This window comes from Pseudomyrmex gracilis, unplaced genomic scaffold (assembly GCF_002006095.1).
Source record: "Pseudomyrmex gracilis isolate BER0280 unplaced genomic scaffold, ASM200609v1 scaffold_119, whole genome shotgun sequence".
In the NCBI taxonomy this organism is placed as follows: domain Eukaryota; kingdom Metazoa; phylum Arthropoda; class Insecta; order Hymenoptera; family Formicidae; genus Pseudomyrmex; species Pseudomyrmex gracilis.
In genome coordinates this window covers 380019-393651 of record NW_018020703.1, presented here as the reverse complement: position 1 = coordinate 393651, position 13633 = coordinate 380019, and the positions used below count along the sequence as shown (strand labels likewise).

The 13633-nt window shown below is 44.0% G+C and overlaps 1 protein-coding gene across 1 annotated transcript in view; it reads left to right on the top strand.

Annotated features, from left to right (window-relative positions):
• Positions 1-13633, top strand: part of LOC109856467 (myb-like protein AA) — a 31425-nt gene extending 17792 nt beyond the window's left edge. The window contains exon 2 of the mRNA XM_020431778.1: positions 10428-13633. Within this exon, the coding sequence (XP_020287367.1) occupies positions 10615-12669 (2055 nt within the window). The 5' untranslated portion in view covers positions 10428-10614 and the 3' untranslated portion in view covers positions 12670-13633. The remainder of the gene's footprint in view (positions 1-10427) is intronic.

The window sequence follows — 13633 nt, the reverse complement described above, 5'->3', positions numbered from 1 at the left end:
ATATACCGTAATATTAACAACTGGCAACTGTGATTAGTGTCTTCCGCGATGATTAATCTGCGACTGGATCTACATTACAGTTTTTTTTTTTTTTTCTTTCAACTGTATAACGCGAGGATAGGATACGTTATCGCTCGACGTTGAGCAATCCCGAAAAAAAATGGCAGAAAATTCGATAAGTACACGCGCGCGCGCGCTCGCGAGAATCTCGCACAACGGTTGAAAGGCATATCTCGCAATCGACCGTAGCCTATAATTAGCTCCCAAGGACGTTGTAACTATTTTAAACTAAGCAAGTTTCAATCCCGATATCGTTGTATCTCTCGAAACCGGCGTTCGTATGTCCCTCTCCGTGTTCTCGAATGCAACCTATCGATTGGACGAAGCTACATTTGCGGTATCGAATCATCGAGCGTGTCCTTTGGAGTGTTTGAAATATTTCGGTGGAGATTCATAAAAAGTTATAAATTGTAGAAGATAACTACGCAAAACTACATATATCTTTAACATTACTCGTCTTTCAGGCTCGAGTCGCATCCGGCCGATCTTTCCACATCGGAAAAACTTTGTCCAAAAATCAATCTCTCCGAGATCGTGCGACGGACCTTGGGATATTATAGCGCGCGTGAAAAAAAAAAAAAAAAAGAAACAAGTCGTCACGGATGGTTTTCATCGCGGGAACAAAAAAAGAACAAAAAGGATGAATTAGCACCGAGATTTATAACGGGGCCCGCCGGGATCTCGTTTATTTATTTCGTTTCGCGCACACTCGTTACTCTCGTCCTTGAAGGAAGTTACAGGCAGAACGGCTCTCCTGAGTAACGATCAATGTCACTGATTAATTGCATAGCGGTATCAATCCTTTCGAGTCGCACGCTTCCTTTCTTTGCCGTTATTGTTCAAAAATGTATTCGCGAAAAATATATTCGTCGCAAAAAACAAACCAATCGCCAAACGCGACACTTTCGATATCGCCGCGTTTGCGTCTCGATCGGCTCTCGGTCTTGTGCGAGTACGTTCCCTGTTTCAACTATCTGGTCACGTAAAATATTATTAAATGGATTTTTGTTATTTTTTGTTTTTGCACGTACGCATCTCACAGTCGCATTTGTAAAGAAGAAAAAAAAAATTCAATATTACATGCTCGCTGTATAACAAATTACGCGCGAAATATATTTGAATGGGAACGCTGTAGAAGAAAGAAAAAAAAAAAAGAGTGACAGTTTCATTATTCATGAATTCCGCAAACGGATTACGCGACGATTTACAATTAGTATTGCGGGATCGTGCAAGATTACGCATTGCGTTGCAGAATGAAGATTTATACGTTGCACAATCACGGTGCGTTATAAAAAAAAAAAAAAACGATTCAAGCGGAAATAGATCTAATCTACGTTCAATATAGTCCGCTATGACACGAGTGTTATTCTTTTTTTTTTTATACTACTAATTATGATGTATATTCTTTAATCAGATTTATTCTGCTGCGCGCTATTGTGTTATGTCGCGGATTGCGCACAATGTGTTTGAAGGAAGCAGAACGCGCTTGTCCGAACGCGCGTTTAATAAAATCTAATCACGTTTGAGTCCTTCAAAAACGTTTTTTTTTTTTTTTTTTTTTTTTTTAACTGAATACAGTTGCGAAGATCGTCGAAAAGACTTCGAGGAATTGATTTCGAGAAAATGTTTATTGCAATAAATTTTAACACTAAGAGAGAACCGGTTTAAGGATGACAAAAAAAAAAAGACAGAATTGTAGAATTAAAATTGCTGTTACGAGACACAATGAAAGAGCATGGCGCAAGAAGAAAAGGTGTGAAAAGAGGGTGCTCAAGGCCGCGCGCATAGACAACGTCACTTCATCAGTACCCGTGACACTTGTTCCAGCGATTTAGAAATTTGTATGATCGAGCGCGCATAATGCGCACACAAACACACATATATATATACACACACACACACACACGCTGTGCCATGATGTTTGCACGGACCGCGTAAAGTCCAGTCTCAAGACTAGTTATTATCGGAGGGTAAGCAGTTGCTAACACCAAGACGGCCTTAATACGATTTTAATGCACCACGAAGGCGTTCACCTCGCGATTCCCCCCCCCTCCCCGCCTCTTTTCTTCCCTCCGTGTGTCGCGGCAGTTTATACCTTTTCTTCCGGAAATTATGTCAGCGATTTTTCGGTTTTCTCGGCGGTGCGTTGCGCTTACGAAACCGATAGTAGATAACGACGACGATAGTAGAAAACCGGATTCCCCGGAATTCGAACAGGTGATCCGCGTCGCGATCCATATAGTGAAATCGAATCCCGTATATACCGGATCGATTCCAGTGGAACGAGTATAACGATCTCTTCAAACATTTATTTCTTCGCGACGGATGCCAAAGCGACGTCGATCAAAACGTCATCCGAGATGAAGCGAGAGTCTAATATTTTATATAAAACAATATCTCAGAAACTTTGCCGAAGCTTTTGCGCGCGTGGTGGGTTCCTTTGTGCGTTTCGAAATAAATGGCCTGCGCGGACGACGCGGTTGCGCGCACGCGCTGAGCGAGACTTCGTATGCGGACAAGGGAACACAAATTCTTTCGCTACCCACAAAGACGGGAATAAAGCGGATGTCAGGTTGATTTTAAATGCACCAGACGTATGCCTCGCATCTCCCGGTTTCACCGCCGTTGAGATTCAAATATCGATGCAATTGTTCGGAGGAGCTTCTCGGTCGATCTCTCGACAGAGATACAATACAGAAATCTGCCTCTCTCAGAGTTGTATATACTCAAACACATTTTAAATAAATGCGCGCACATACGTGTCTTAATAAAATTACATATTTGAATATTTTTAAAAGTTTCTCGCCTTTCTCGCGCAGTTTTCCTTATTAACAATGAATACGCACATTTGCGTTGCACGTATTAACAAATGAATTATTTTGATGTTAATCGAACGCACACCAGTGCGCGATACCGTAAAAATTTATTTCTCGAGCGCGCGGGAAACGAGCGATGAAGAAAGCCGCCGTTGATTTCCCAAAAATTCCACCGCGTTCAATTAAAAGCGCGTCGAACATAATAACGCTCCGCTTTCTCTGATTTTGGCGCTATCGGAGCGAAGCACACTGCTCACCTTCCCCGAAAGAAAGGTCGTTAATCGGCGAGAGAAACAAACAAGGGAATAAAAAAATTTCGCCATCGCAAATGCGCGGCGGGTTTTATGCAAATATGCACTTTCCCGACGAAGGCTTTTACAAAGAAACGGTTTTGCAATACGGTTGTTGCAAAGAGCGCGGAGAATAGCTGCTAGGGACACGCGCGTATACACATCGCGCGCTCTTCCGCGCTCGAATTCCGCCGCGAAGGCGTGTCCGCGGAGGCTGCGCAGACGAAGACACCCGTGTGTGTCTCTTCTGGCTTCCAACACGAACGAGCGATTAGGCTGGAACGCGACAATTTCAGTACAGGATTGTCCTAGAAAAGCATCTCCCGCGCTTGGACTTAATACGCGGCTGCGTTTTATACGTGAGGCTAATTGCTAATTAGCAATTAGTAAGCCTACGAGTATTTCTCGGCTTTGCAATTAGCAACCTGAATCCCGAAAGTTATTGCGCCGCGCATAGGTATATATATAACAGAGGCTGTGTGTCCTCGCGGCGAATTACGTCGGCACACAGTGTGTTGTCTTAATTACGCGCTTGTGTTCTTTTTTCTCTGACGTAAAAAAAAAAAAAAAAAAACACCCTTTGTTTCGGGAAAAGAGCACATTCTTGATAATAATTCGAGTTCAATTTCAAAGCGGGAAAGTTTCGGATTGGCGTTTTGTCGAAGAAAAAATCAACACACTCGTGGAGTTAATTCAACGAAAGAATATTGCGCGTTTGTTTAAAAACAAACACGTAGTAGGTGTTTAAAAAGGCCGATCTTGCTATTTGCGCACGTCAAACGGCCAATAAATAAGACAATTTACCGAGCATACACTCTCAGACATTGCTCGGCGAAGCGAAAATCCCACTCGATTGCACGTGATTATGATTCCCCGGGCATAGTTTACCTCCGACTATATCTCGAGTATATTTGTATCCTTCTTGAATTATTTAACCGACACTTATCTCGTACCGCCAGGCAGTCGACACGCACGCACGCGCATAACTACATATTTCGCTCGCGCGAGAAACTCCGATTTCAAAATGCCGGTAAAAAATCGTCGCCGCCAGGAGACAAACATCGCCGGATTGTCACAAGCGCTGCCGGCAATGCTAACCAACGTGCAATAATTTATAAGTGCGTAATTTTTAATTTTTTAATTTAAACATGAAATAAAATAGAAAAAAAAAAAAAACAATTTTAACAGTCTCTCATTCTTCGAATTTCTTTTTTTTTCGTCAAGTTGCGAGTTGTTCGTGTTAAAAGTTCGTTTCTCTCTTGTCTCTGTGTTGACGCGATTGCAACGATTTGTACATTGATTGCGTGAACCGACCTTCTTCGAACCCCCGAAGTAAGGGTCAATTCTTGACACGCGAGTCAATGCGTTGTATCGGTTTTTTTCTCGAAGCCGAGCAACAAAACCGGGCGAAGCGGAACGTGAAAAAAGAAAACAAAAAGAAGTCTCTCGTAAAACCCAGCCTGCTTGCCGTTTCCCATACGAATATGGAAATCGCTCGGTAACTGATGAAACGCATTCTAAACACGACAAGGATGCATCGTCCGTTCGTTGCGCACGTGGCCTGATGCGCGCGTGCAAAGCACAAGCTCCGCCGACCTCTCACGTGCCGCGCGACAGTGACATCGCGACATTTCTCCGGTGTACAATAATGGAACGAATTAAGAAAAAACATGCGAGGATAAATGTAGACCGAGTAAATGGATATCTTTTTGTTGTTTGATTTACATTGCCGCGCCGCGTTCCGTGTTTACTTGTAATATTTTTGTTTTATCACATTATAAAATATTGCGCCACCGTAATTTCTTTCTGCCAAAACTTTCAAACTCAGAAAACTTAAGAGTTCGAACGCAGATGTCAGTGTGAGCGTCGATATTATCTGACTATACGAAATTACACATTTAATTAAGGATCGATTTAAATTAATTTGAAATTTTTTTCTTTATTTTTCGGACGCTAATTTGCGCCTCAAGCTCAATTTACGATATTTAACTTTTTTTTTGCCTTACTTTCCAAAAGGTAATGACCCCCCAACAAAAAAATCTTGAATGACATTTGAACCCGAGGTCTCTCGACGCTATTAGTCTTCGTATACAAACTATCTGCTAGCCACGGGTCAATCGTGTATCTTGTATCCGTGTTCTCTACCAAAGTGTCTAGATAAAACCTATTTCGCCGTGTTCTCTTCCGTTACGTGTTTAGACAGAGTGTACTCGATAAGGAGGATGATCCCACCGCCGCAGGGTTTCTCTGACACGAAGAAGACAGGACCGCAAAAATGCGGATGTGTAAGCTTCGCGCGGATTAAATAGCCAAGTGAGAGGATGCACGTTGTATGTTGTCCCAAATAGCGTACCAACTTCCGAAAGAGATCTCGTGCATAAGCGGCGGCGCTTGTTTCTCTTCGCGGCTTGCGCGTCTAGAAGAGAGAAAGAGAGTGAGAGTGAGCGAGAGAGACTTTTCTGCGAGCCGTCCCGCGAGAGACCGACCGCGGCGGCGATTCGTCGTCGCGCAAAGCGGCAACGCGCGATAAAAACGCGCTCGGTATCTCGGTTGCGCATCCCGCTACATCATCTCACGAAATCGAGAAACCGGCGCGGTGCGGCGCGGATTGTTTTCTAACGGGATTTAATGCAAACCGCGATGCAACACGCGCGCACGAGTATCTGCAACACGATGCCCGGGAATGCGTTTTGCTGCAGTTTTGATGAATTTTGAGGCGTCGCGTATCCCGACAATCTCGGGATACTGCGTGTGAGTAAGTGTGTGTGTGTGTGTGCGTGGGCCGCGCCTTTGTAAGTGCGATTATTCCGCGCGCGCGCGCGGCTTCGTTCGACGCAATTGGATTTTGCAATTAAAATTTAACTATTCTTCAACGAACACAGCGTAGAAACGCTCGCGTTGAATACATTTTTACAAATTTGTATAATTCCCGCGTTTCTGAAACAAAACTTACAAGAAGAAAAAAACCACCTCGCATCCTTCTTAACTCGATTCCTAATAACGAAAAAATCGTGTACTTGACGCCAATTAACACTTTTTACACCTCTCTCCTTCCCATCCCGTACTCTCTCGCGATCTGATATTATTTCTGATTTTATAAGTCTAGCGTGGCGATACACGAAGGTGCTTGCATGCATTTTGCGCGCGCGCGCGTGTTGCTGCGGGAATTGGGCCGAACATCCGTTTCCCTCAATACGAAGAGACCGCCTTGAAACCGCCCGTCTTCTCACACACGTTGTCTCTTCTCGTACATATATTTATTTATTCATACATCTTTTCCTCTCGCACGTCTCTATCCGTTCTCGTTCGCATTCTCCTTGTTTTGCTGCTCCCACATTTTTTTTCTCCGCCTTTTTCTGTTTTCGACAAAAGTACCGGTGTAGATGACGTTTCTCTCAGTCACAGACCGTGTGTGATGAATAATCACAATCTCGATGCGATAATTGAACTATGCAAATCTAATTGTGTAAACAAGCAAACAGATAATTGACCGCGCGCGCACGTTTGCTCGCGGTAAACACACTCGGTGCGTTGAAGTATCGCGAACCGTGTCGTCCGACACTAACTTGGTCGATCTTACGAGATAATCTGATTTTTTTGCGACCGATTTGACAGATAGCCGTTCCATCGATACATATATATTATATTTATATAGGTACACTTGACTTTTAGTGCTACCTGTTTCTTGCAGCTCTCCCATATTTAATTGTTTGACGGCAAGTAGGTTAAGCGGTCTTGCCCCTTAATTGCGGCGGCCAATTTCATACTTTTTTCAATTAAATTGGCTTCTTTAATTGTGCGCGCGACTAGCGGCGAAAGAGAAAGCCGCCGCCGCCGCGTGTTGGCGGCTTTAAAAGAGCCATCTTTTTCGACAAACTTGAGCTACAGGCCAGTCGGCAAAGCTAGCCATAAAACACTCCCGAAATTAAATTTACGCGCGTAAATTAATAAAACCTACTACTACCGCGGTTTTAAACGCGCGATTTAATTCGCTCCGGGCAGAATTTTTTTTTTTTTTTTTTCCGAGTTATGCTCGGAAGATCAGGAGAAACTCGAGAGTCTTATCTCGAAATCTAAATTTCTCTCTCTCTCTCTCTGCGCGCGTATGTAAAAATAAAATCTCTACTTTGTCGTTTGGCAAAATTCTGTCCGTCCATTTATGCGCTGGAACACATAACGACGACTTAATCGTCGTCGTCTTTTTTTTCTCGTCGCAATGCAACTCCGTTGCGTAAGACGCCTCAATTTATTTGCGACCGAAGTAAACGGTCTATTAATACATTTTTGCTGTCTTCTCTTCGGACGGATCCTGTTTGTTCTTCTCGACGAACATTACATCATAATTTCACGAACAGCATCGGTTTCCCAGCTCGCTCTTTTGCCAATCCCGCTCGGCTCGTTTCTCGCTCGCTAAGGAGTTTATTACTTCATTTGTCCACAGTATCGTTTCATGATCACAGTACCCCCGACTTCTTCTCCGCGTTTTCCATTCTTCTCCATCCTGTTATTTTGCAATCAGTTCGCCGATACTCGCCCGCGTTTTGCTCCGACGACATAAACGCCGCGCTTACACGGCTTCTCGTTACGAGGAGTTTCGCAACGCGGATAATGCGGAGAATAATTCTTTCTGTTCTTTCTTTTTTTTTTTTTTTTTTTTATCTTGTTCCGTTACGTACACTTTTCAAGCTCTCGAGCTCTCCGTTCTGCGTTGTGATACGTAAAAAACTTTTCGAGAGATGAAGAGACACGTTTTTCGACTCTCTGCGTAATTGCACATTGTTTGCTGAAAATTAATAATCTTGACCATAAAAATAAGAGCTCTCTAGAGTGTTAATCATCGATGCTATCTTTCTTGCAAACTTTTTGGATTTTTTCGAACAACTTAAGAAGGGTGTAAAATTGCCAGCAAAAACCGCGAATTTACAATTGATTTTTTGTCGAATCAAAAAGCAAAGCAAAAAGAGAGTCCCGATGATTCGGTTGGGAAATTGTATCGATCAGAATGAAGCAATAAAATTTGGCCGCGGATGTGTTATTACGGCATATAAAAGCGCCTTGTATAAGGTTTTACCGATTTCTCGCATCGTAAGAAACCGCAGCAGAGGAAGATGAAAAATACAGCCGTTTACAGGCCTTTTTGTTTGTTTCGCAAAAGATCGACTTGCACATCTCAGCTTTTTCTTTTTCTCTTCGCACCCGAAATTCGATCGATTCGATGGTTCTCGAGTTCCCAGCGCGAAAAGATCCTTGACCTCTTTTACTCTGGGAAGTAGCCGAACACCTTGTTGCGCACGCGCGCGCGCGCAAAGAAGCCTTGCAAAAGCTGATTTATTTTGAAGTCTAAAGTATTTTATATTTTTCAAAGAGAAGTTTTCCTTCATTTGTGTAATCAATAAAAATTTGACAACCCAAAAAGACGAACTTTGACGTTCAAACTTTGTATTTCGAAACAATCGAACAAGCCAAACTTCTACACAAAAAATTTTAACTTCATTGTTAAAATAAATATAAACAATAAATTTCACAACTTTGATACTTGACATATAAATTGAATGAGTTTTACATTATTAAACAAATCGAGTAAATAAAGTTGACATTTGCTGTGAAAAATAAAAATAAGATCTTGAAAAAAATTAATCGTTCGCGAACATCGAGAAAAAAGCAATGAATTGCCGGTCGTTCACGAATTCGCGGAATCGATGAAATCGTCGTAATCGACCGTATCTCATTAGCCCGAGTCGATCGATCTTCCACGTGCGGGTTGCAGAGAGGTCCCGACATCGTACAAAAAAAAAAAAATAAAAATAAAATAATAAAAAAAAAAAAAAAACAGATTTCTATAAACTTTTTATCTCTTCTCCCATCATTTTCTTTGGAATCGTTGCGAGAGAGATCGTCGAACTTTACAATCCGATTTCCTTCGGGCAACGAATTGCCTAACGCGATGCCCGCTGATTATTTCTCCTGGTCTCCTACCGTGTTGTACCACTCTCACGAAAGATCGAAACTAGATCGCGTTGCACAAGGCGCAAGAGTCAAGAGAAAAAGAAGATCGCTGCGAGGAGTAATAATCACATTGCGGGGGCTTCTTATCGCTCTTGACTTACATTTTTATCCAGTCTGAGATTTTCTCAGCGCGACTCTGATGTTAAATTTATTAATTTGATAAAAAACATTCTTAAAAAAAATTTTGAAAATTCTCGAGATGTTATTTTCTATCCGTTCTCTTTTTTTCGCAATTTCAATCAATTTTATCAAATTCGATCATATTGTAACGACGATTTGATTTAATATCAACAATAATTTAATATTGATTGACTGCATATTTTGATGAGTTTTATCGATATAAATAATAAAAGTCTCCTCACACATTTTTCTGACCATCATTAAAAACTATCAAAAATCAATTACGATTTTCCTTGACATTTTGACGTTGAAATGTTATTAGTTTTATAACCGTTAATAATTTTTCAATCGTATGGCAATCGGATTTTATTCCAATCAGTATACTTGTGCATTAACTTCTTGTCAGCTGCAACTTGTTTCAACTTTTCACATGTCTTCGGTCCGTGTTCTCGCTTTTACGTGCGTCATATACAACGTGTGTCGCTTTCGTCACTTGTCATCAAACATGAAATGCGCATAATGACATTATATAGGGAGCGATCTAGATTTTCCGGAATTTTGTGCGCGACGTGGTTTGTCTCGATACATCGGCGCTGCGAAATCGTTCGAAGCATAACTCTCGTGGAACAGGGCTTTCTCGGCGTGGGAACGCACTGTGACCGTGTATAAATTCGCTCTAGCGAGGCACAGTTTGCAAGATAGAAGCGGGAAAAAGAGAGGGAGATGAAGAGAGAAAGAGAGAGAGAGAACGGCGCACGTGTACGACACAGAGTGGCAGGAGCAATGATTGCTTGCTTGCGCAACTTCTTTTCTGTGTATTCGCTATCCTGCAACACCGCAGCAACACATGGTGTTACTGCAGACTTAAAGAGATGCTAAAGTTGTCTGTTTTACCGATTGAATCCAAATAAAATTAAAAAATTGTATTGTTAAAGTCCTGAGGAAAAATAACTACAAGTTTGTAGACGATAAGCGTGTTAAAAATTCCAATTGGAAGAGCTGAAGACATGTTAAAGCAGACGTAAATCTTTCTCTTACGATCCGCATATACGTTGGCATTTAAAACTCGTAGTCTAGGTGAGGATAAACATAAGCGAGTTACAAACACATACTTACATCTAACTGTTTTTTCCAGGTTGTTGGATAAAAGAAAAAGACTCAAGGATGTGGTGGCGAATGGAGCGGATTCGAAGACGCTGCGTTTGACGAGGGTACTTCGGACACATTGCCCAGCGGATTTCAGCGAGCGTTTGAAATCAAACGGATCCGAGAACCGGGCGATATTGAGCACGTCAGAAGAAGAGTGACGCCACATCGTTTCCATGGACCTGACGGAGACCTTCACGCCGGGAAGTGGCAGTGAGGACATGCCGAAGACGGACTTCTTCGACTTCGTAGTGTCACCGCCGCCGCACTGCACCACGGCCGATGGCGTCGTTTCCGACGAGGAGAGCTTCCTGCATCGCAGCGCCAGCTGCCGCGCTATGGGCGGTTATCTTCAACAGACCCACGAGGACCACGAGAACTCCCACGTTTCGCCCTTTATCAAGGAGACTAACAACAATACCTTGACGGCGTTACCGCCGGTCTCGACCATCACCGGTTCTCTGAGTCATCATCACGCTCAGCACCAGGTGCGTTCGCAACATGGCAGCGTTCAGCAGACCGGCGAGACCGCCATGGATCAGTCCGAGTGCGATTATTGGGGACAAGAGGATGAGAACAAAGAGCAAACCTGCAACATCCTGGAGGATCTCAACAAATACTATTGGTCCTCGAACGCCAGCGACAGTGTCATTCACGCGACGGCGGGAGGTCCCAACGATCATCATCAGGCCGTGGATTCGGGTCGCGCGGGTTGCAACGCCAACGATCGGCAGAATACCGACGGTGCCATCTACACGCTGACGGTACTGAATAACGAGGCGAACTCGATGGACGCGCTGGACTGCTGCAAGAGCCCGGCGCCCACTTCTAGCGACTCCTGGTCCCTCCGACCTAATCTCGATCTGGAAGCTATCCTGAATATGGAACCGCCTACGAGCGAACAGGATCACGAACAGCAGGCCGGCGGCGAAGTGAACGAGAGATTTCACACGACGGACGGACGCGGTTTTACCGTGTCGCAGTACACGACCGACGACAACGGCTTCGTCGAGAGCAAGGAACTATGCACGCGGACATCTTCCGCCAACTGTTCAGGCGACAACAACAACGACTGGAAACTATCGGATCAGAATCTGCAGGAAGTAGCAGCTGCTGCCGCGGCTGCGGTCGCCGCGGGTGCCAGAGACTCCGCCGAGAGTCTCCTGAGGAGCGCTCTTCAGGGCAAACTGTACACCGGATCGACTCAGTCGGTCTCCTCGCCCTCGCCATCCTCGCAAACGTCCACCATCTCGATGCCGGTGTCAGGAAACGCAAGCTTAATGGTGTCCGATCAGCAACAGCAACAACAGCAACAACAGCAGCAGCAGTCCCAACAAGAAGAACCTATGCAGACTTGCACTGATGAGGACTTGCTGCTTTCTCAGTTGGATCAGAGTTACCGGCCGGGTGATTACGAAAAGCTGAAGAGCATCGCGAACGAAGTGGTGGAATCGTACTGCAGCCTGGACCCGGTCTGCAACGTGTCGGCAACGACCACGGTGATGTACACGTTGGATCCGGCAAGCGGGAGTCTGGGCACCATCACGTTACCGGCTAATCTGGGTCAAGTGAGCGCCGTCACGGTGGTCACAGCCCCTCAACAGGACGTTTTGCAGCAACAACCCACTCAACAGACCGACCTGAACCAACAGCAGACGCAGCAACAACAACAACAGAAGCAACAGTCGGGTCAGCTGCAGATGGCACCCGCTCGAGTCGGCGTTACCTCCAAGCCGCCAAAGAAGTACGTCAGACGCGCCAATCGTAACAACAGTAACGCCACTGGTGCCAGTAACGGCAATACCGGCTCCGATACCGGTAGTAACACGAATCAGTCACAGAGCAGCGGTTCCGGCGGCTCACCGGGTAGCGTTCAGCGTAAGGAGCGCTCCCTGCACTACTGCAGCATCTGCAGCAAGGGTTTCAAAGACAAGTACAGCGTGAACGTGCACATTCGAACGCACACCGGCGAGAAGCCGTTCGCCTGTTCGCTCTGCGGCAAGAGTTTCCGCCAGAAAGCGCATCTGGCCAAGCATTACCAGACCCACGTGACTCAGAAGCCCGCCAGTATTCAGCAGACCACCAGCGGAAATGCCGCCGGTAGCGGGAACAACGAAAACATCAGCCCGACGGCGGAGATCAATGTAACATCCACGTCTCCCGCCATTGCCAGTAGGGCTCAGGTGACTGTGGACTCGTCGGGAACCGCAACTTGCAACTCTTCCAGTTAGTTTGTAAGACGTAGACGACGACGCGACACGAGATGTGAAGTGTGTCTCTGTTTCTCGTTTAGTTTCTATTTTTTAAAACCGGTGGCAGCCGTGGCTGGTCTCTGCTGTCTTTTTATTTTTCATCGATTGTTGTTTTCTTTTTATTTTTTTACACGAATGATTTCCACGTTTTGGAAAAGCCAAGAGAAGAGAGAAAGAGAGAGAAAGAGAGAAGCTTACAAGAGCAATACACCATGACAAGCGGTTAAATAGACTCGTTGTATCCAGAAATAAGTCTGTAATCGTAGAAATGTTTTAGACAATTCTCTTTGAAGAATTAATTTGAGATTCGGGAAATTGTTCGAGATTGGATTTTTGTTGCGAGTTATTTGAACTCGACTGAGAAGTGCGTTTTACTTACTCTCCCCGCTTATAAGTCAAAAGTGGACTTACCTTAAAGTTTACTCGAGATATTATTTGAATTCACTCAGTTGATTTGAGTTAGATCGAATTGTTGAAACTGCGGGACACAGTCAATTGCAAATTAATTGCGGAGGAGCGGAAATTAATTTTCCGCGATATTTCGCACGCCGAGATGATGGGAAAGCAATTGAGTTTAAGCAAGGCAAAAACTAACGTAACCGGAGAAGGTTGTTGATTAAACAGATAATTAAGAACCTCGATCTTCACTTTGCGAGATTATCTATCCTACAACACACGGCGGCACTTCGTGCCGTTGTAATTTTTTTTTTTTTTTTTATATTAATTATTAATTAGTTATGAACAATCGAAAGAGCGCGAGAAGAAAATTGCTCTCTTTGTGTTAACACATGACAATCCCATGAAATTGTTGTTCCTACTTGGATTACCGTTTAATGACATTGAAGGCAATGGAAATGATTTAATGACGATGAACCGAGATCAAAGCGATGTTTTATATAGGTTAATTGATTATTAATTATATTTAATAGCCACAAGATATTAT